Source organism: Nanorana parkeri, unplaced genomic scaffold (assembly GCF_000935625.1).
Source record: "Nanorana parkeri isolate BGI_ZX_2015 unplaced genomic scaffold, ASM93562v1 scaffold132, whole genome shotgun sequence".
NCBI lineage: Eukaryota > Metazoa > Chordata > Amphibia > Anura > Dicroglossidae > Nanorana > Nanorana parkeri.
In genome coordinates, this window is record NW_017306400.1 from 1,884,892 (window position 1) to 1,908,119 (window position 23,228).

A 23,228-nucleotide genomic window follows, 5' to 3' on the forward strand; every position below is an offset into this window, starting at 1 on the left:
GTGATGTACGCATGCAGAGGGAGGAGGGGACGTTCAACCGGCGGATCACCTTCTCTCTCATAACACTGCCGGGCTCTCGGTCCATGACCAAGTGCCTGACTTTTTAGAGAGGGTGACACCAAAATGACTGCCAGTCATTTTGGTGTCACCCCTCCAATGGTGTCAGCCAGGTGCGGGCTGCACCCCCCTTGTGACGCCACTGCATGCATGCCCTTTGATGAATGTGCAAGCTGACCTGTCATTATGCATTCAAATGAAAAGCCTGTTTGTCTCTTCTGTGTCAGCCAGGTGCGGGCTGCAATCCCCTTGTGACGCCACTGCATGCATGCCCTTTGATGAATGTGCAAGAATGTACCAGAATTGTCACGTAATGAACAGGGGCTACTGACACTTGTAGTGCCCTCACACACAGGGCACCAGGGCTGTCATTTAATGATGATATGACTGTCCTGTGTGTGAGGGCAATACAAGTGTCAGCAGTCCCTGTCCATTATATGACACTCCTGTTCGTGAGGGCACATTAAATGGACAGTGTCAGTCCTGGATACACACAGCAGGACTTACCAGTAGCTACCAGTAGACCAGAGGCAGAGGAAAGGAGGAATATACTGGCGAGAAAGGAGGGAGGTGCAGCCGAGGACAAACGTGTAGGTGCAGGGTCCTCAGAGGGAGGTGTGGGGTCCTCAGAGGGTGGCCATCGGAATTGCTGCTCCAAGCGCTGGTTTGTAGAAAAAAATAAAATAAATTGAACTCTGCTTGCCAGTACACAGCTTGGGACTAGCTGGCCTGAAAAAATCTTGCGGGGGCCGCTTCTGGCCCGCGGGCCTTGTTTTTGACATATGTGCACTAAGCTGTAACCTTATATGCATAATGGATACGCTGCTGCTTGCAGATTACATAATTCTACATGAACTCTACATAAAACACATTCTGCTCTGTAACCAACAAATCACTCTCTGCAGTTGCATAACTGATTAAGAGTAGTTGTCATGTGATGATGTTTTGCTGTGCAAACAGAGCCAAAAAGTATATTAATATAACATAAACATTTTCTCTGAGCTTCAAGCTGTAATGCAACTTATCTATAACCCTCATCATGTACACTCATTTGTATAACTATGTTTACATTGATTCTAATGAACATCTTGCTGTACACTATATTGGAAATCAATAAAGTAATGACATCAGAAAGCATATTATAACCTCAGCATCCTACACTTGAGTGAATTTGTAGTAACAAAAGAAGGCTATGAATCAAAGCTTTGTCTCTTCCTTCTCTCCATGTCTTGTTCTTCTGTTGTATGTAGGTTATAAACAATTACCGGTAATTATATGCAGTACTTGCCAGCACTAAAGCCCCGTTCACATTGAGCGATTTATCGCGCGATGATTCCCGCGATATCGCTGCAAATTACAGCGCGATATCGCGCTCCAATGCATTTCAATGGGGCAAAGGGTCCTGCTGTCGCGGTGTCGCTACAGCAGGACCCTTTTTGGAGCGGATTTAGCCGCGATTCAAGCTTGCTCAATGCAAGCTTGAACGCGATATCGCGCGGCAAATCTCGCGATGTCGCGCAATATGCAAATTGCGCAACAAACGCGCGATTTGCATATCGCGCAGTGGGAACGGGGCCTAAGGATACAAGATGACAATAAAGGCCTCACTGCCACCCTGAACCATAGAATATTGTATCTAGCTACTATCTAGCCAATAATCACAACATAGTATAGATGTTTGTAGAAATCTTGGTAATTGACTCGAAAGTATTGACCCATCGAGTCAACTTAGAGGGTGTTTATGATCAAAAACTAAAAATAAATCTTTATTTTTATATTGAATTTCCATAAGTTTTATCCCACTCCCAATAACTATATCCATTTATTCATCTAGAAGTTTATAAACTTACTTTTTAAAGATGCCTATAGGATGTACTTCATCTATACAGTGACCCAATTTCATTCAGCTCTGTGAACATGCCCTTCCTTGTGTCACAATCCTCTTAGAGCCTACTTTCTGAACTACAACTCAGGGTCTGAACAATGTAACATCATCATTGTTTGCTGGAAGCAATGCATGATGGGATATGCAGTTTTGAGAAATCAAGATTACATCACATCAAGCAGCAGGGAAAGAGATACAAAGAATCCACAAAGTTGATTAAAGTGATGGGCAGACCGATGGCAGCACTCACTGCATAAAAGGGATTTTTTTAAATGGGGGAAATTATGTGGCAATCCCCCTGCAGGGCTACTGTATTCTGCGGAAGAAGAGAAATTGTGAATGGGCTCCTTCAAAAAAAGTAATTTTAAAAATACATTTTTGTTGAACGTGGTCTTGGAGTTCCAAGAGGGCCACACTCTGCTCAAGTTTCGGTCAAGTCCTGCTGACTCTGAAGAAATGTGACCAGTATGTGGCCAGTGTAACTGTCAGATGTGTACACACAAGGGTTAAGCTAGAGATCAGATTGAACATTCTGGACAGAGGAAAGGGGGTCGTATTCTGTTGGTCTGGTTTACCTGTGTATGAGGACAAGATATTGAAGCCTGGTAGAAAAACCATAAATCAGATAATAGTACAGCGTATTAGACATATACTTACATAATGGGCAAATATTTTACAGCATTCTGGCCAATCTGTGTTCAGTGTGTGGTTTTGGCAGGTTAGGGGTGCACAGAAGTAAATTACTTGGTCACTATTGTGGAAACTGAATACGGCATAATAATTGTTCGGTTTACAGTTCACCTATGTAAGGAAGTACATCCAGGTTTAGCACATTGCTGGATATCTGATTGTTTTATCTTAAACAGTGCAATGTGCTGTTACAGTAATACTACATCAAGGCTTGAATAACCATTAAGCAAAATAAACACATGCTTAGGGCACCAAGGGGAGGGAGCACCACAGAGTTCTTCCCCTAGTTTTCATGCCTTTAACGGATAAGTCCACTTTAAAACAAAGTGCACTTATCCTCTTTTCCCCTTTGCCCTGAAATAACCAATCCCACCTTCCATGGTTATGGCCTATGTTGTTTATTTACATCCCTTGCCACATGTCCAGTCTCTCTCTCCTGGCTGTGCAGGCTCATTGCAGTCCCACAGGCTTCTATGGGGCTCATCTGCCTTCGTCTCCTGGCTGCGAAATGGAACCCACAGACTTTCTAATTCTTAAATATCAAAAATATTAAAAATATTGTCAAAAAAGTGATTTTCCTCATCATTTCTAAAAAAAAAAGGCATCAGTCAGTTGCTTAAATTTGTTCCATACCCAGAATGTTAAAGTCCACCTGTGGGCAAACAAAAAAGTACCCTTGCAGTGGTGTAGCCCAACACTGCAAGGGTTAAGTGCTTTTTTCTGTCTCGGGGACTGGAGCAAAGCGGATTTACTTACTGTACCTTATCTCCACTCCCCTAACTTCCCCAATCCCCAGAGCCTCTTCTCCCCTGGACTTTGGCAGTCTAAGGACCATTGACGTCATCACTACTAATGCAGGTTCCATAGAGCTGCCTTAGATGTGAGGACGCTGAGAGACAGTCCACCAACTGGAGTCGAGTGGGAGAAGAGGAGAGCGTTGACTGCCGAGGGGGGAGTGGGGTTAAGGTAAGTAAATCTGCTTTACTCCAGCCTCTAGACAAAAATTAGTTCTAGTAATTTGTATTACTAGAACGTTCTTTCCAGTAAAATCATCACAACTGGCACTTTTTTCACATCTCTGATGTATTTAAAATTACAAATGCATATATTATAAAAAATACATCTTATTTTACAGATTAGTTTTCAGGTACAGTGCAGCAACGATGAAGTGCCCCGAGAACCTCATGGCACTTCATTATAATGGGGAATCAAAAAATAACGAATGATACACATTCATGTGATCCTAAACGTCAACTGTTTGTCTGGATGTATGTCACTGACACGCCTCAGGGCTTGTACACACCAATAGCTGTTGGAATACACAGCAATCGCTCAGTAAACTTGAACTTCCCCCTTTGTTCTGGGACGAAAGGGGGCGTGGCGGTGCATTGAAGTCAATGGCAGCCACATCCCTTGCCCGCAGTGCGATTGGACGCGTGGCAAAACATTGTTTGCATTCCAGTCCACTGCGAACACAAAAAATAAGAGCATGCAGCATTGTTTTGCCACACTTTCCGATCGCACTGCGGGCAGGGGGGCTTGGCTGAGGTGCCATTGACTTCAATGCACCGCCACACCACCTCCTGCCCCAGAACAAAGGGGGAAGTTTAATGAGCAATTGCTGTGCGTTCCAGAAGCTACCTTTGGAACACAGCGCAATCGGTGTGAACAGGCCCTTAATCTTTATACCAATAAAATGCCTTTATTGACGTCCATTCAGCATGTTAAAAAGCAACGTTTTGGAACCTCACAGGGTTAAGGCTTTTCCCCATAGTTCTCCTTAGGGTAACGGGAGGACACAAACTAGCGTCCTCCCGTCACCCTAGGCTCAGTATACCGCGAGCTGTAGCTCGCGGTATACTGAGACGTCGCAGTATACCGCGAGCTGCTGCGGATCCCAACAATTATGCCGGGATCCGCCCAGCTGCGTGACTGACAGCTGGCTCTGCCTATATAGAGGCAGAGCCAGCTGTACCCGCCCCCTCCCCCGTCCGTTCCGCCAGTCAGTGCTGGCGGATCAGAGCTGGGAGGGGGGAATCCAGCCCCTCCCCTTTCACGGCAGAGAGCTGTGACAGGATCGAGAGGTGAGCGAACGCCGATATGTGTTCGCTCACCTCCCGATCTACTGAGACGACCTGTGACAGTCTCATTGTCACAGGTCGGCTAGAACTATGAGGTGAGTGAAAAGCACTCACCTCATAGTTCTCCTTTAATTGAAATGCCCTAAAACTAGCAGCTTTCTGCCTTAAAGTAGAATTAAAGTCTCCATCTTTTTTGCAAGCAGCAGACATATGCAAAAAGATTTTAAAAAATAAATACAATTGTTAAATAGACAATTACTTACCTGTGGCCCGTGCAGGAGAAAGTGTAACCGGGTGCATGCACAGTGGAGATCACTGGTGGGGTGCAGAGGAGAGACTCAGTAGAAGTGAATGCATGCAGGCGGGAGCGTGCACGCCGGACAGACTCTGTGGGACACAGAAGTTTGCGCTGGATCAGAGACCTGCACCAGCGTTGGAGGGACTGCTAGAAACCAGTGGAAGGCAGAAGATGTTTAGATCAAGAGGCATCACATAAGGCAAGTATTAAAAGCAGAAACATAATAGGGGGAAAAAAACCATGACTATAATGTCACTTTAATATACACTTATAGGCCCATTAACTCATACGAATGTGTGTAAACACGCATGTATCCATGTGAATTAATTCTAGTGGATAGAATAAATGAATATTCTACCCAACAGGGTTAGTATACGTGCATATGCTGGCCATACTCCTTACAATTATCGTTCAATTTTCTTTGTCCCGTCACTGCACCCTCCTTCAATTTCCACACAAATACCCCATCATGCACAGACCAATGTAGATTTCGATAATCATTCGTCAGCAGTGCTAACTGGTCGAATTTGGTCGATCGACAGAACAGATATTCGTTTGCGCATGTGCAGTGTTCATGTTGCGTTTTTTTCCATACGAAAACGCGACTAATCCATTGATTTTTGTACAATTCGAAAAAAGTTTTCTAGTCTGCCCGATAGATTAATTTCGGCCAGTTGTACAGTAATTGTGATCGTTGATTTTACAACAACTGGCCGATTATCATAAGAAAACCAGATTAGATTGGGAAATCGAACGATAATCGCAAGTGTATGGGCAACTTAAGATGACATGCACACATAAAAAAATGAACTGATCATATGCACTTTTTTACTAGCCAAAAAGTTCCAGCATAATAATCAGTAAAATGCTTGCGTTTAGATGCATAAACATACGTTTACACGTATACATGCATAAAATGTACGTACTCAGGTGCAGATTTTTTGATTTTGTATTCCTGATCTCAGCGCGGTGCATGTTTACAGTCCTATGTGTGTATGTTCCCCTTGAAAAAAATATACCATATATTCTGATCCATAAATAAAAAAAAGCTTTGTATTGCAAATTTTAATGGCATGAATTTCGAATGTGTGTAATTACACACTAAAATGTGCATTGTTTTTCTTCTTCTGAGATATTTTATTAAAAGTTGCATTTTTTTTGGCTGTATTTTTCTGCCAGCTTCTGGTAGAAAGAACCAGCGTAGATAGGAGTGTTATAATATGTGATGTGAATGAGCCCCAGTAATGAAGTGACACTTGATACAGCAGAGGAGAGCACGCCTGACTCGGAGCTGCTCTCTGCCGCCCACTAGCGGCCACAAGCCGTAGCGCCCGTTCAGTACGTGTGACTGCGCTTGAAGAGGAGGGGGGGTGCTAATTGAATCCAGCTAAATTATTCAGTACCTGCCCTGTGGAGGACAACATGCCCGCTGTGGATAAGCTGCTGTTGGAGGAGGCTTTGTTAGACAGCCCCCAGGTAAGAGCAGCCTTACATAAGACAGTCCCAAGGAGGGGGCTGTGTTGCACAGATTGCAGGGTGAGGCTTGGCTTAGTGCACGATGGTTGATTGCTGATCGGCTGCCTGTGATCTCTCGATCTTTCCGGTCTGTGTTTGTTCTTAGGGGCGATCACCAGTGGGATCAGGGGGGATGATATTCAACAGCATCGTATTTCCAGGGGGTGCTGGCTCCAGCACTGTGCAGGTTAATGGGAACTTGGGCTGGATGATTGCTGAAAGGAGGAGGACATACCCGGATGCAGCTGGGAAAGTTAGCTTTGTTTACATTGACTTGTTGTGCATTTGTCACCAGCAGTGTTGGGATCCCTGGCTGGTGCACAGTACCATTTATAATACATGGGCCCAGCAGTACCTGTGTGTAAGGTTTCCTAGAATCCAGGCTTTATTATCAGCTCCTGTGACAGCCTGCTGAGAGGCCTGCTTAGGAGAACACAGGAGGCTTAGTCTGGATGAGAAGGGAGGGCTGGCTTCATATCACAGAGGCTACAACATCACATTACTATGGGATCATCAGCTCTTCACAGCCATGTTTTTTTTTTTACATGTTTAACATATCAAACGATTATTTAAAATAAAAATGGAAAATGAGATCAAAATATTATTTTTTTTAAAAACACTGAAAATGAGGTCAATTATTTTTTTTGATAGCAATGTAAAATGCAATGTACAAAACACAAATAAAAATAATGCAGCTTTCTGTCATGAGCCTGGGCTTGGCCCAAGCCTGCTCAAAACTGTAACCGCCACCCTCCCAGCCCAATAAGTTGCACAGAGATGCATTCCCTGATCCACAGCTATATGTCACAAAAGGGCAGAGAATGCCCCCCTCTGCAACTGCCGCCACTGATTGGGGGGATGTTAGTCGCAGTTTTGAGAGGACTTGGTTGAACGGAGTTTGCACCAAGCCCAGTCTAATCACCACTGCCAACAATGCTGCACTGCTCCATAATACAGAGCAGAGTTGCCACTCATGTAGGCTGTGCCTGCTTGCACTACAGTGGGATGGAAATATGTTGCAGGTTGTGTGGCTATCAGCATTGCCGGTGCTGATTCACACAAGGCTGTAGCTTGTCAGTCAGCTCCTGGCAACAGCTAGTCCTGCCCACTGCTTAATAGATTGGTTACATAATTAACATGTCAAAACATTGAGGACTGGTTTTGTTATTCATTTTTTTTTATAATAGTGCAAATGCAATGCACAAAACACCCCAAAGTTGGCAAATAAAAATATTGCTTTAAAGGAAGTGGCATGCTGTTAATCAACTTCTGGGCCACATCCTGACTGATGGCGGCCCATTCTTGCATACTCAATGCTTGGAGTTTGTCAGAATTTGGGGGGGGGGGGGGGGTTTGTTCACCCGCCTCTTGAGGATTGACCACAAGTTCCCCAAAATGTTGTTCTCCAAGCCACTTAGTTATCACTTTTGCCTTATGGCAAGGTGCTCCATCATGCTGGAAAAGGCATTGTTCATCACCAAACTGTTATTGAATGGTTGGGAGAAGTTGCTCTTGGAGGATGTTTTTGTACCATTCTTTATTGTGAGGGAGCCCACTCCCTTTGTCTGAGAAGCAACCCCACACATGAATGGTCACGGGATGCTTTACTGTTGGCATGACACAGGACTGATGGTAGTGGTCACCTTTTCTTCTCCGGACAAGGTATTTTTCCGGATGCCCCAACAATCGGAAAGGGGATTCATCAGAGAAAATGACTTTACCCCAGTCCTCAGCAGTCCAATCCTTGTACCTTTTCCAGAATGCAAAGCAATGACTGCACGTGTTTCCTTGCAGGTAACCATGGTTAACAGAGGAAGAACAATGATTTCAAGCACCACCCTCCTTTTAAAGCTTCCAGTCTGTTATTCTAACTCAATCATCATGACAGAGTGGTCTGCAGCCTTGTCCTCGTCAACACTGACACCTGTGTTAATGAGAATCACTGACATGATGTCAGCTGGTCCTTTTGTGGCAGGGCTGAAATTTTTTTTGGGGGGGGGATTAAGTTCATTTTCATGGCAAAGAGGGACTTTGCAATTAATTGCAATTGATCTGATCACTCTTCATAACATTCTGGAGTATATGCAAATTGCCATCATACAAACTGAAGCCGCAAACTTTGTGAAAACTAATATTGGTGTCATTCTCAAAACCTTTGGCCACGACTGTACAGTGGGAAAAAAATTAGTTGCAGTGCCATGGCTGTCAGCATCATGACTGCTGATTCACAGTCCTGATCACTGCTTTCTGAATGGGTTACATAATTAACATATCAAAATATACAGGGATGTTCACAAAAGGGTGAAGAGTTTGGAGAAGGCAGGAGAAGTGAACAATCTAGGCCACAGTAGCTGTTTTGGAAAAAAAATCTCCAATTCAGCTCACTTTCCAGATCAGCGATGTTGTCCTAGATTGTCCCCTTCTCCTGCCTTCTCCAAACCCTTCACCCTTTTGTGAATAGACCTGATAATCTAAAATAACACTATTATTCTACATTGATGTGTAATGTATTGCTAAGATTTGTAGTCCTCTATAGCCAGTTGCCATTCTTCATTGCTGTATAATGTATTGCTGGTATTTGTAGCCCTCTATAGCTGGTTGTGTCATTCTGCATCACTGTATAATGTAATGCTGGGATTTGTAGTCCTCTACCGCTGCTGGTAAGATGGTCCCTGTGTGTGTTGTAAAGTAGCCACCACTCCAAGCTCGCTCCCGTGATGGTCTACAATCTCAATACAAATGAGTAAACTAAGCGTGAGATTGTAGTCCATCACAGGAGTGAGCTTGGAGCGGTGTCTATTTTACAGCACACACAGGTACCATGGGGAACAAAAGTAGCCACCCTCCAGAAGGAAGGACAGTGTCAGCATGAATCCAGGGATGATTTGAGGATCTACAGCCGAGTGATACACAAATAAGATACATTTTTGTTATTAGTTAAGGTACTTGAATGTATTTTTAAGATGTAACCGGGTTTAGTGCCACTTGTATGTGAATCTTGAGTATCCTTACAAAAAGTCAAGCCATGCCTTTTAACTATCCTGCCACCCAAGGTTGATCATTGTGTAGTGAGGCCGCTCACCACATTAAATAACCAATAAGGAGCCTCTTGAACTATTAATATGTAGTTTCAGTGAACATATCCTCTGCTTATGTGGTGTGTTCTTCATATACTCATTTTAAATTAGCCATTTTAAATTAGTCCAGGATGTTAACAGTTTTTTTAATGCATTTTGTGAGTCACCATAACTTGAAGGTTAACTATAAAAAGAAAACATATTTTACTTGTTTTTATGAGTAATGTTCAAGTGGTTTTAGAACATGTGATGAAACCTCATTTGTTCAAAGATATCATGGCCATGATAGTTTATTTTTCCATTTTTTACTTTGATCTCTCCTTTGCACAGAATATGTTCTACTATTAAAAATAATAATAATAATATTTATTTACTTAAAGGAGAACTATGAGGTGAGTAATTTCCACTCATCCTCATAGTTAGAGCCGACCTGTGACAAAAAAGCTGTCACAGGTCCGCTATATCGATCGGGAAGTGAGCAGAAACATGCTGCCGATTCGCTCACTCCCGATCATCTCCCTGTCAGTCACCGCTCCCTGCTGGGATTCACACCTCCCTTCTCTGATCCTCCAGTGCTGAGTGGAGGAATGAACGGGGAGGGGACGGGCACAGCTGGTTCTGCCTCTAGATAGGCAGCGCCCGGTGTCAGTCACGCAGCTGGGTGGATTTTGATAGTATTGTCGGGATCCGTCCCGGCTGCGGCGCTCTCAGTATATCGCGCGCAATAGCTGGCTATATACTGAGGTGTGGGTCACGGGAGGAGGTTAGTATATGTCCTCCTGTGACCCTAAAGAGAACTATGGGGAAAAATACTTCCCCTATATTTTTATTTTAAAGTAGAACTACAGTAAAGTCCAAACTTGTTGCTTTGGATAGAGTTAGGCTACGTTCACACAAAGTGTGATTACTAGATGTGTTTATATGCGTTTCAAATGGTTTTCTAAACGCATATAATGATTTCCATGTAAATGCACATCATTTTAGCATCTAGAAGCATAAACAAAGCATCTAGCCTGACAGAATTTGCAGAGAGATCTCTGCATAAAAAGGCTCTGAATGAAGCCTTAAGTTTGGCCATACACCTAGAATTTCTGTAGAAAATCTATATGGTCAGATGGAACAAGTGCAACAGATTCCTCCATCTACGCTAAACTGTGTGGATGGCGGAATCTCCCACTGGGCCAAGCTTCAGTATCTTGCTAGTCGGCCCCGCTGGCTCTCAAAATACCTGATCAATGCCTGCATCCAATCAGATTGTTCTGGTCACAGTTTAGCGTAGATGGAATAATCTGTTGCACTTTTTCCATCTGACCATAGAAAATCTGCAGAAAATCTATAGGTGTATGGCCAGCTTTACAGAGGTTTATAACCCCTGTCAGCTTTTCTAGCTACCTGTGTCTCACTGGGGAGATTTCCCTTCACTTCCTTTTCAATAGACACAACAGGAAGTAAGACAAGATCCATCCAAAGTGTGGGAAATCTCTTGTGGTCAGCTGGGTCACCAGAACTACTGTCACCATTGGAAGGTTTCCCATCTATTTCTCTTTTGATGACAACCCAACATTTTGGATTTTCTTTTACTTTCAGGGCTAGTTCGCAGCAGCCCCATTGCGTTCCGGCCTGATTCGGTGCCAGAACGCACTGGATCGCATTCCGGGTGGCTCACTTTGTTTTGGGGCGGGAGGGGGCATGGCGGTGCATTGAAGTCAATGGCACTGCAGCCATGCCCTCTGCCCACAGTGCGATCACCTGCACAGGAACGCGCAGCACATTAATGCCTGCGTTCTGGTGTGGTCAGAAAAAAAAGTGCATGCAGCATTTTTTCTGACCGCACCGGACCGGAACGCAGGCACTGATGTGCCACGTGTTCCGGTGCGGTTGATTGCACCATAACCTGAGGGCATGTGTGCAGTGCCATTGACTTCAATGCACCTTCCCGCCCCAAAACAAAGTGAGCCGGCGGGGATGTGATTCAGTGCGTTCCCAGACCAAATTGGGCTGGTGTTAACTAGCCCTCAGTGATAATGGCCACCAGGACAAATAGAGAGGGGGGATCTCACGAATGAGGAGGCAGACAGCAGTGAAAACAGTGTTCTAATCCCTCTCTCTGATCCCCACTGTATTGAAAACTAATAAGTTTTTGCTTTAGTTGCACTTTAAGCATGGGTGCCTAATATTCAGATTTGACCCTCTATATGGTTCTATATTAATATTTTATAAGTGAAGTTTGATTTCTTTTCATGGAATTTTAGTTTCTTTAGTGTCTCTTCTAAAGGTGCCCACACACCTTGCGATAATCGTACGATAATCGCGGGAAATCCCGCGATCGTATGATTATCGTAAGGTGTGTGGAAGCCGTGCGACTTCTACTACTGTAAGGTCGCACGACTTTTATCTTAGGAACATGTTCGAAAACCAGCCGAGCATCGTACGATGTTCGGGTGTGTAGCATGTTCGTAAGATAAAAGCCGGACGGGCCGGTGTGCGCAAGCGCACACTGCCCGTTCGGCATTGCGGTCATCGGAAGCCCGCACCCCCGGGGGGGTCATTGCAAGTACGATCTGCCTGCCCAAGATAGGTAGATCGTACGTTTTTTAATTACCTTACAACCATCGCAAGACAAAAGTCTTGCGATGGTTGTAAGGTGTGTGCCCAGCATAGTACAGCTTACAAGCATTTGCTCAAGAAGAGGGACCGCAGGTGGTTCAAGGCAGACAACAAAAGGACCATGCAAATTTCCCTGAATGGGGAATACTATACGATTTATAAAACGAGTAAAGAACTCTCCTGTAATTGTCAGCACCATCTAGGGGCACTAGTGCCATGTGAACAGCATTTGCCTGGCTAATGGCCGGGCAGAAGTTTTATAAATGAAGTCATGTCAGGTTCTTCCACTAACAATGTCACATGTAAAGTGTGTTGGTGATCATTACATGGCACCAGCTTAAATTTACTTTGCAATCAAAGATGTCCTCCCTGTTTTTTGAACTTGCCTCTTGCTTTGCTAAAGTATTCTGAATTTGATATGCATTTTGTTCTTCCAATGTAGACTCGATCCCTGCTGAGCGTATTTGAGGAAGATGCCGGAACACTGACGGACTATACAAATCAACTGCTTCAAACAATGCAACGTGTCTATGGGGCACAGGTGGGTCAATTTGCAGAACAAGTTCACTTTCTCATTAAGGGCTAGACCAGGGTGTAGGCAACCATGGCACTCCAGCTGTGCTGAAACTACAAATTCTATCATGCCTCTGCCTCTTGGAGTCATGCTTGTGACTGTCAGTTTTGCAATGGCTCATGGGACTTGCAGTTCTATAACAGCTGGAGTGCCAAGGCTGTCTACCCCTGGGCTAGACGGTATGAAGGATTATATTCTCTTACTACTGATTGATAACATGAAATTCCCAAACCTATAATTTGATAATGTGATGGTCTGATGTGGATCTCAAATTAGGATTAGGGTGTTTGATGCAATAACAAATTGATTCTGTCAGGAATGCTCGACATGGTGGCTTGCTCCAGGCTGGAGACATCCACAAAGGGCTCATCAATAGGACATATGAATGCTTTTGTTCCTGCCACACTACCGGTGTTCTATAGGGGGGCCCCATTTATTTAACCCCTTCATGACTGAGGCCTTTTTTTCATTTTTTTACCCATGTTATATTCCACATTTTAGGCCTGAAAATTACTTAAAGGCACCATTGCATTGCTTACTACAAATGGGGAAGTATGCTGATATGTTGATTTTCAGTCTTTAGGCAATGTGTGTCAGGAGAGTTTAAATCAGATTATGGGATACAAGTTTGACAAATATTTATTAGAAACTATTTGGAAGAAAATAAAGATGACGTTGACATGAATGAGCAGATCAGGCAAATCACCAGGGAAAACATTTGATTATTACTTCAAGTCTAACAATAATCTCTCAGAAGCTAGACAATATTAAAAATACAGTATAATACAAATATAGGTGATTTATACCATATCATCTCTGCTAAGCACAAGCTGAAATGACCACATAACATACTCCCAATTCAGGTTCTAAGAAATAACTCTGCAAAGATAAAAAATGCTGAACACAGATAATGAAATACCTACAACAGTTATCTACTGTTGAAGAATATGAAAGAAGAACTCCAGGATTTTGAAAAATGAACCCCTGCAGTGGGGCTACCCCTGCACTGCAAGGGTTAAAGTATAATTCAACTCTCGTTATTTTATTTTTTTTGCATATATCAACTGCTAGCAAGCAGTAGATTTATGCAAAAACATTTTAAAAAAATAAAAAAGCTACCAAAAAGTTAACTACTTACCTCTGTCTCCGCTGCTCGCTCCCGTCCGAAAATCTGAAGATTCTCGAGCGGCCATGCAGAATGATGGGGTGGGCGCATGCGCAGTACAGACCTATGGCGGGGAGAAGATGAGAGACGCAGTGTAAGTGAATGCTTGCGCCCAGGAGCTTGCATGTTGGACAGACACCGTGGGACAGGAAGGGACAGGAATCTGCGGTGGATCAGAGACCCGCACCGGCGCTGGAGGGATTGCTGAATACAAGTGGAAAGAAGAAGATGACCGGATCAAGAGGCATCATTTTAAGATAAGTCCTTTAAAGCAGCATGACGAGGAGGAAAATATTTGTGACTTTAATATCACTTTCAGGCTCCATTCACATGTGACGCTTGTGTTTTCCACGTGGAAAACCGATTGGCATGAAAATGCGCAACTTTTCACATATGTGCAGAATACAATATAAAAATTGTGCTTGGACTATTTTGCAGGGATGATCAAGGGGATCCTGTGAGACCCCGGAACCTTGCACCAAGTGTATCCTGCTATGCTGCTCATACTTCACATAAATAGACGTATTTAATTTGCTATTGGACTGCCGGTGTCTATACTTCTACTTGTGATTGTGACGGTTGCCGTCCGTCGACAGCCGCAGCACCCACTTAAAGGAGAATTATGAGGCGAGTGATATTCACTCAGCCTCATAATCTGAGCCGACCTGTGACAATGAAACTGTCACAGGTCGGCTCAGTAGATCGGGAAGTGAGCGAACACATACCGTCGCTCGCTCACTTCTCGATCTATCCCTGCAGAGAGCCGTGACTGTCACTCACGGCTCCCTGCAGGGATTCCCCCTCCCCTGTCCGATCCTCCAGCGCTGACTGGCGGAATGGACGGGGGAGGGGGCGGGCACAGCTGGCTCTGCCTCTGGATAGGCAGAGCAAGCTGTCAATCCCGCAGCTGGGGGGATCCAGACATTATTGTCGGGATCCGTCCCGGCTGCGGCGTCTCAGTATACCGCAAGCTGTAGCTCGCTGTATACTGAGCTTTGGGTGACGGGAGAACGCTAGTTTGTGTTCTCCCGTGACCCTTGGGAGAACTATGGGGAAAGCCCTGACCCCATAGTCTCCTTTTAAATATTTTGGAACAGTGGTTCAGTGTGCGATGGGTTTATGGACTGTGGACTATTTTGCGGGACGTGCGATTGCGGACCGCATGGACGCTGCTATAGTCTGAACAATACACATTGTAATGCATTGGTTTTTTTGGGTTTTTTTTTTAATGTTTCCGAGTAGCCTTTTTTTTGGATAAAGTAATGAACGAGAAGATGACCGGATCAAGAGGCATCATTTTAAGATAAGTCCTTTAAAGCAGCATGACGAGGAGGAAAATATTTGTGACTTTAATATCACTTTCAGGCTCCATTCACATGTGACGCTTGTGTTTTCCACGTGGAAAACCGATTGGCATGAAAATGCGCAACTTTTCACATATGTGCAGAATACAATATAAAAATTGTGCTTGGACTATTTTGCAGGGATGATCAAGGGGATCCTGTGAGACCCCGGAACCTTGCACCAAGTGTATCCTGCTATGCTGCTCATACTTCACATAAATAGACGTATTTAATTTGCTATTGGACTGCCGGTGTCTATACTTCTACTTGTGATTGTGACGGTTGCCGTCCGTCGACAGCCGCAGCACCCACTTAAAGGAGAATTATGAGGCGAGTGATATTCACTCAGCCTCATAATCTGAGCCGACCTGTGACAATGAAACTGTCACAGGTCGGCTCAGTAGATCGGGAAGTGAGCGAACACATACCGTCGCTCGCTCACTTCTCGATCTATCCCTGCAGAGAGCCGTGACTGTCACTCACGGCTCCCTGCAGGGATTCCCCCTCCCCTGTCCGATCCTCCAGCGCTGACTGGCGGAATGGACGGGGGAGGGGGCGGGCACAGCTGGCTCTGCCTCTGGATAGGCAGAGCAAGCTGTCAATCCCGCAGCTGGGGGGATCCAGACATTATTGTCGGGATCCGTCCCGGCTGCGGCGTCTCAGTATACCGCAAGCTGTAGCTCGCTGTATACTGAGCTTTGGGTGACGGGAGAACGCTAGTTTGTGTTCTCCCGTGACCCTTGGGAGAACTATGGGGAAAGCCCTGACCCCATAGTCTCCTTTTAAATATTTTGGAACAGTGGTTCAGTGTGCGATGGGTTTATGGACTGTGGACTATTTTGCGGGACGTGCGATTGCGGACCGCATGGACGCTGCTATAGTCTGAACAATACACATTGTAATGCATTGGTTTTTTTGGGTTTTTTTTTTAATGTTTCCGAGTAGCCTTTTTTTTGGATAAAGTAATGAACGGTTAAAAGCCCTGTCAGTTTTTTAAATATGTGTCCCATTGTGGAGATTCCCCTTCACTTCCTGTTTTCTTCAGACACAACAGGAAGTGAGAGAAAAACTCTCCATAGTAATAGAAATGCCCTCTTAAACAGTTGTCACCAGAACAAATGTCCCAATTAGAAGACTCCCCCTCCATTCCTGTTCTGGTGACAACTCAAATGTTTGTATTTTCTATCACTTTAAGCCCTGGTGACAGGAGTCACCAGGCCCAATATGGGGGGGGGGCTCTCACTTGCATTTATACAGACAGCAATAAAAACCTGACAGTGGTCCTAATACCTCTTTACTCTATCCAAAACTGTAAAAACACACTTTATAGAAGACCATAGACCCTTTCGTGTTTTTTAGCTGTACACATGAATGTCAGCTAAATGTAAATAATCTTAAAAATGTGTTTTTAAATAAATGTATATTTTTTATAGTTTTGTGTACAATACATGTACATGTGGGCATCCATGTTTCCTCATTACATGAGCTGGCTCTGTTTCCTACTAATCATCTAATCTCCCTGATCAGTTGTGTCTGAAAGTAGTGTACACATTGCAGTCCCTAATGGTGACAGACATCCACAATGCATCTTTCAGCCAAAGACAATGTAATCATTGTCTAGGCTGCAGCTGATATAGTGGAGCTCGGGGCATTGTTATTTATTAATGGCAAGAAAGGACTCTCTTTTTTTTTTTTTTTTTTTTACTAATTTAATTTTTGTTGTTTGTGACATTTCTGCCATTAGTGTTTTTTATAGATTTTTTAGCTCCTTGGAAGTTTTGTCTTCTTTCAGACTTTCCTTTTGAATTCCTGACAAAAGTGTCAGGAATTCAAAGAAGAGCATGGGGAAATATTCACACACTGCCATTATGTTTTCAGTGATTTTATGCCGTGTGTATTACATCTGTGCAGGTATTTGCTGACTTGGATATTTGTGTTCTTTTTAAAGAATGAAATGTGTCTAGCAACCCAGCAACTGTCCAGCCAGCTCCTCGCGTATGAAAAACAGGTACAAATATTTTCCACATGACTGGGTATTATTACGCAATGTGTGTTTGATAATGGAACAAAAATACGTTAATGCAATTGTTCAGTCATCAACATGAAATAAAGTTCAACGAAGCTTAAAATCCTCAATGCCAAATGCACACAATGGCAAAAATTACAGTGTGGCCAAAAGCTTTTAGTCAGTGGTCCTATTTTTATTGGCCTTTTTCAATCTGAAAGCAAATAACAAAGCGGCGAATCATTCTAAATTCATCTCAGCTGGGTTTATTTTAGTCTTGATTTGGGTTTTGCTGTCATTTTTTTATTTTTTTTGAGCTTTTTAGATTTTCATTCATCTATTTTAAGGGCTCTTCACATGGGCGTGCACACCCGTGCGGAGACCTGCACTTTACATGCAGCATCTGTCCTTCCCAGGAGCAGGTCCCTGCATAGGTGTGCATGCCGCACGGATGCCCATGCCCATGTGAGTGAGCCCTAAAGCATCTTCTATTCTCTTTCTAATTGACTCTGTAAACAGTCATCTGAACAGGATAATTCTATACTACCGTACGTAGGCAAAACTAGTCTTTGGTCTCATCTGCTGAATTAGGCTTATGTCACAATAGCAATCTTTTTGCTGGTGATAACTCGCCAGCAGCATAATTGCTAGAGACGGTAAAAAGCACTCGCCCATTTCTACTGCATTGCTCCCTTACTGGCTGGAACAGCGAAGCACTCTGCTGGCATGGGAGATTCTGCAGTATTTCAGACAGTATTTCAGACAGGGAGGGAGGATGCTGTACTGCTCTTCAGTGTGACCCCATGGTACCTGTTAGTCTATACCAGCCTTTCTTAACCAGCGTGGCTTCTGGCTTCCTCAGGGGTGCCTGAAAATGTTGCACCGTATCATGCCTTTCCATGGTGTAGGCATGCAATTGGAATGAATGACCCTAATCGAGGGAGGGGTGGGATCCATTCAGAAAAGGATGTAAATTTGCCTCCATCCAGACCTTCAGCAAGCACACTTTCTTCTAAAGCTGGGTTTATAATAATGGAGAAAAGAGGGGAGGAGGTAAGGGGTACCACATCCCAAATCAATCAAAAATGCAAAACCGTACTTTTTAGGCACCCACAAAGCCAGAATTTAAATCAGAATTTGAAGCTCCGTTAGAATTTTGTTCCTAAAAATGAATTTTTGAAACATTTGTTTGATCATCTAATAATCAATGGGGGCAATTTGACAACCATTTGGACGGTAGTGACCCAAAAAAATATTGAAGGTTCAGTTTGGAAAATTTTGGACGAACAAATGAAATTGTAAAAGAGAATGCGTTTTTTGAACAGCTTTCGTCAAGTCTCCGATGGCATCATCAAATGTTCTGACCAGATTTTTTTCATATGAAAGTCAGGGCGAAAAGGTTTGTGCTTGTTCTTGTGAGATTTGGTATCTGTTCAGCGATGCTTGAATGTCATTCTGGTTATTATCCCAGTCTGTCCTCTGGTTGTCGGCTCCCTATGTCACCACTGCCTGAGCTCCATCAGCTCTGACCTTTGCCAGTTTTTAGCCTACACCTCTTACCTGTGGATGTACTTTGGTTGTCTGTGGCCATTCACTAAATGACACCAGATGGCAAACACAAGGGTCTTGACCTGGGAGTCTCAAATAGTAAAACCACGTTGGGTGGGTCAAGACTGGGTACCTTCAGTTTTAGTATATTTAAAAGCTTCAAAGAGACACGTTAATATGATTGGGTTAATGTAAATAGTCTTATCATTGGGTGTTCATTTTTTTTAAATCTTGTTTTTTTTGTGTAGTTTGTAATATATGAGTACGGCCATATTTACTCTGTACAGGTGTGGGTTGATGAATGGTAGTGCTTTGATTTTTCTGTTATCTGATGCAAGTCTCCCATAAAGGGACTGTTTGTAAATAACACACAGTGTATTATTCTATTTTTAATTCTATCATAAAATAGGTATTTTATTATTGAAAGCAGAACTCCAGGTAAAAATGAAGACAACAAAATAGCCCATTAAAACCTAAAATAAAAAAAGCAGTATTTCTACCTGCGGATGGCCACAGACTTCCAGGTTAAATGAAAGCCAGCATAATTCACTCCACATCCTCTGAGCCCAAGCTATCATGATCCTTATCCCAACCTGTGACTAAACCGTAACGGAGAAGTAATAAGCTTACCTCTCGGTCACTTGGCTTTCTCCTCCTATCAGCAGGTTCCTTGTCAGCACATGAGCTGATTGGTTCCTTGTGCTGCTTCTGCTTCTCCCTTTCAGCTATGCAGTACCTAACTGCAAGAGGTTGAACCTGAGTCAAATTCAGTACTGCTGGCCCGAAAAAAAATTTAATGATGTATTAATGAATACTAAGCTGAATCGATTTGTGTCTTTTATACCTGCCTAGAGTTCAGCTTTAAATAATAATGGATTTGGCAGTGCTGACTTGTGCCCTGCTGATTCATGTAAAATGTGATTTTCAGTGATGGGTCTATTTTTTTAATAATTGAAGCACTGAATGCACACCATCTTTATCTTTCTGAGGCCTTGATTTTAGTTATTCGTAACAAATGCTGTTTATTTTGTATCTCTTGAATCAGCTGTTCATTGTAACTTCATTCGTTTCTAGAATTTCGCTCTGGGAAAAGGAGATGAAGAAGTCATATCGATCTCACAATGCTTTGCAAATGTAGTAGATGAGGTTAGTGCATCACAATTTTTTCTGCTTCCTAGTTCAAATAGCTATACAAAGTGAAACCTTCTTTTTTGCATCTCTATGCACATTAGAACCACGGGTGGTTTTGTAAATGTTTGAAAAAATGACAACTTTATTTCACCTATGAAAGTCTTTATTAGATTATAAAGAGAGTGATTAAGAACAGGTCCGTAACTAGAAATCATAGGGCCCCATACAAACATTTTGTGTGGGGCCCTGTGAGTTCTAGTTATGCCCCTTGCAGAGCCCACCTGAGAGTGACCCTGCAGAGAGCGACCCAGGCGGCCCACAGGGCATGAGGGGGACCCCTTTGTTCCTCGTCCTGGCCGGGCACCCCTGTGCCCTGGGCCCCATAGCGGCCACCTGGGTCGCTATGGTGAAAGTTCCGCCACTGATTAAGAACCTTTTATACAGTGGTCTAGTTATCATATTCTATATAGTGACCAGCTAAAGATCAGTCTTCAGATATTCAGTGTAGCCAAGTAATATGTGATTTCTGATTGGCTGCTTTGGGTTACTGGACACCATTGCTGCCTGGCTGTTTCTGAAACTTTAAATTACTGCTCTGGAACAAATATGCAGAAAACCAAGCTTGAGTGAAGTCGGAACTCCTGATCTTCATCCTAAAATCAATTTATCAGCATGATAACCAGGCAGTTTAGTCATGCCAGCTTCTATATTTCCTCACTACGGGCTTTTTTTCTAATAAAGTCAGAGGTGTTTTGCTATTTCATAAGCCAGATTATTATTCTTATTATTAATATTGTTAAAAGAGAACTATGGGCAAAGTGTTTTTCCCCATAGTTCTCTTTAGGGTCACAGGAGGACTAACCTCTTCCCGTGACCCGCGCCCCCTCCCCCGTCCGTTCCTCCAGTCAGTGCTGGAGGATTGGAGAGGGGGGAATCCCTGTGGAAAGCAGTGACTGACAGTCACCGCTCTCTGCAGGGAGATGATCGGAAAGTGAGTGAGCGACGGTATGTGTACGCACATCTTTCCGATCTATAGAGTCGATGTGTGACAGTTTCAATGTCACAGGTCGGCTCTAAATATGAGGGTGAGTGGAAATCACTCGCTTCATAGTTCTCCTTTTAAATAGTAACAGTTTATTAGTTTTCTAAATTCTTTTATTAACTGATCACATATGTAATACAAGCATGTGCACAAGAGACAAGGGCAGCTCACCCGCTGAGGCGGGCGGCACAAGGAAAGGCATCTCGCGGTAGTTCCATGCAGTTGAGAATGTCTCCTCGGCAGAGAGCCGGTCTCACGGCTCATGACCATTTATTAGTTTTCAACAAAACAACCTAGATACAGAAAAAAATCTTAAGAGTAGCCAAAGGACAAAATCACTCGTAAGAACACAAATATACATCCAAAGGTATGAAGTACGTACACAAACAGTCCCCGCAAAGATGTGGCAAAGGAGGACCTAAAGAGTCGATGATGTACCAAATCCGCCAGATTATTATTTTGGTGGTATCACAATAAACCATGCTAACAGATTTACTACAACAGGATAAAGCGTGTGTCAGGAGAAAATTAATTTTAAAAAAACCATATGTAGTACATCTCTGCAATACATGAACATTTCTTTATGTTTTAGTCCTATAAAGACCTTGACAATACAGAAATATACCTGTTGATCTTCCAGAAATGCACCCAGCCTATTGTGGGCTGACAACACACCATTTTTGTAGACTGAGTGGCGTCCACCTTGTCCAGTTTTCTTTTGCCTAAAGCAATCTATCCCACTGTCTTCATCTGTAAAGCATAGACACCAATTGACATATAGTCCCAATATAGGGACTGGGAGGGCTAAATAGACTCTTAAAGACAACACAGGAAGTGTACAGAGGACAAAGAACAGCTCTAAATTTTTGGCATGATCAACAGGTATTTCTTAACCTATAAAACAAAAAAAATAACAGACCAAAATGGAACAAGTTCATTGTTAGGTTTTGCATACCCTTTAAAGCCCATCTCCAGGCAAAACAAAACTTACACTTGCAGTGGGGCTACCTCTGCACTGCAAGGGTGCTTATTTATGTCTACGGGACACTATTAAAGCGGTTTTACGTACCTGATTCCTGCTCCCGCCATCTCCGTCCATGCTGCTAGAATGGTTCCCGCAGCCACTTCCCCACCTTCACTCTGGCCAATCTAAGGACCACTGACGTCATCACATGTTATGCAGGTCCCTTGACCTGCATTAGACATGGGGACGCTGAGGGACATTCCAGCATGTAGAATGGAGGGGGAGAGAGGTGAGCACTGATCGCTTGGGAGCCAGGATCAGGTAAATAATACAAGTTTATTTAAATCCCCAGGCACACTGCAAGGGAATGTTTTTTTTTCTTTAACAGGAGATGGGCTTTAACCTCCCTGGCGGTATGATTTTTTTCTTTTTTTTCATGTCATTTTTCGCTCTGTTTTTTTTTTCGAATTGTTTTTGTAGTTTTTTTTGTAATATGCTGCCGGTTCCGCCCCCCTGCGACGCGTATGCTCGCAAGGGACGGAACCCGGAAGACGGAAGCCGGCATTGGCCGCAGAACACAGCGCAGCTCGAGGTACAAGTTAAGTAAATGCTATGCGGCATTCCCGAGTGTAGCTCGGGGTTACCGCTTATGGTATGGAAAAGTAACCCCGAGCTACACTCGGGAATACCGTGAATACCGCCAGGGAGGTTGATAGCTGGAGTAAAAGGTGAGGGCAGCACTCTTTGAATATGTTTGTAAAGTTAATTTTATATTCTGCGCTCTCAAAGACACGTTGTTAATTCCCTACCACGGCCATACATGCTTACCAGGGCCAGTATGGATGTCAGCCAATAAACCTTCCAGCACATGTTTGCAGTGTGGGAGGAAACCCTTCCAAACTCTGGCAGACTCCATGTAAAGATTGTTATTGGTGGAAATTTAAATGCAGGGCCTAAACACTCAAAAACATAGTACTAATCACAAATGATTCAGTTTAGTAAGCGATATCCATTTTAATTTTGTCATAATAATCAATATTTCCAGAAACCACCTGCTATTCAAGTATGTGAAAATACAATACCAAATGCAGACTGAAATAATGGAAATATTCCTACAGACTGGATATTTTTTTTTTTTTTTATGTGTATTATTGAGTCTATTGCATGTAAACCTTTTGATTGTTATAAAGAGGTAAGATAGTTTAAGATTGGTTATGTCTATGTAGAAGTATTTACATATAGGTGC

The 23,228-nt window shown here is 43.3% G+C and overlaps 1 protein-coding gene across 1 annotated transcript in view; it reads left to right on the plus strand.

Annotated features, from left to right (window-relative positions):
• The first annotated feature begins 6,373 nt into the window (after positions 1–6,373).
• The window catches only part of APPL2 (adaptor protein, phosphotyrosine interacting with PH domain and leucine zipper 2), a 49,911-nt gene continuing 33,056 nt past the window's right edge, over positions 6,374–23,228 (plus strand). The window contains exons 1-4 of the mRNA XM_018553873.1: positions 6,374–6,487; positions 12,653–12,751; positions 17,241–17,300; positions 19,920–19,991. Of these exons, the coding sequence (XP_018409375.1) occupies positions 6,434–6,487; positions 12,653–12,751; positions 17,241–17,300; positions 19,920–19,991 (285 nt within the window). The 5' untranslated portion in view covers positions 6,374–6,433. The remainder of the gene's footprint in view (positions 6,488–12,652; positions 12,752–17,240; positions 17,301–19,919; positions 19,992–23,228) is intronic.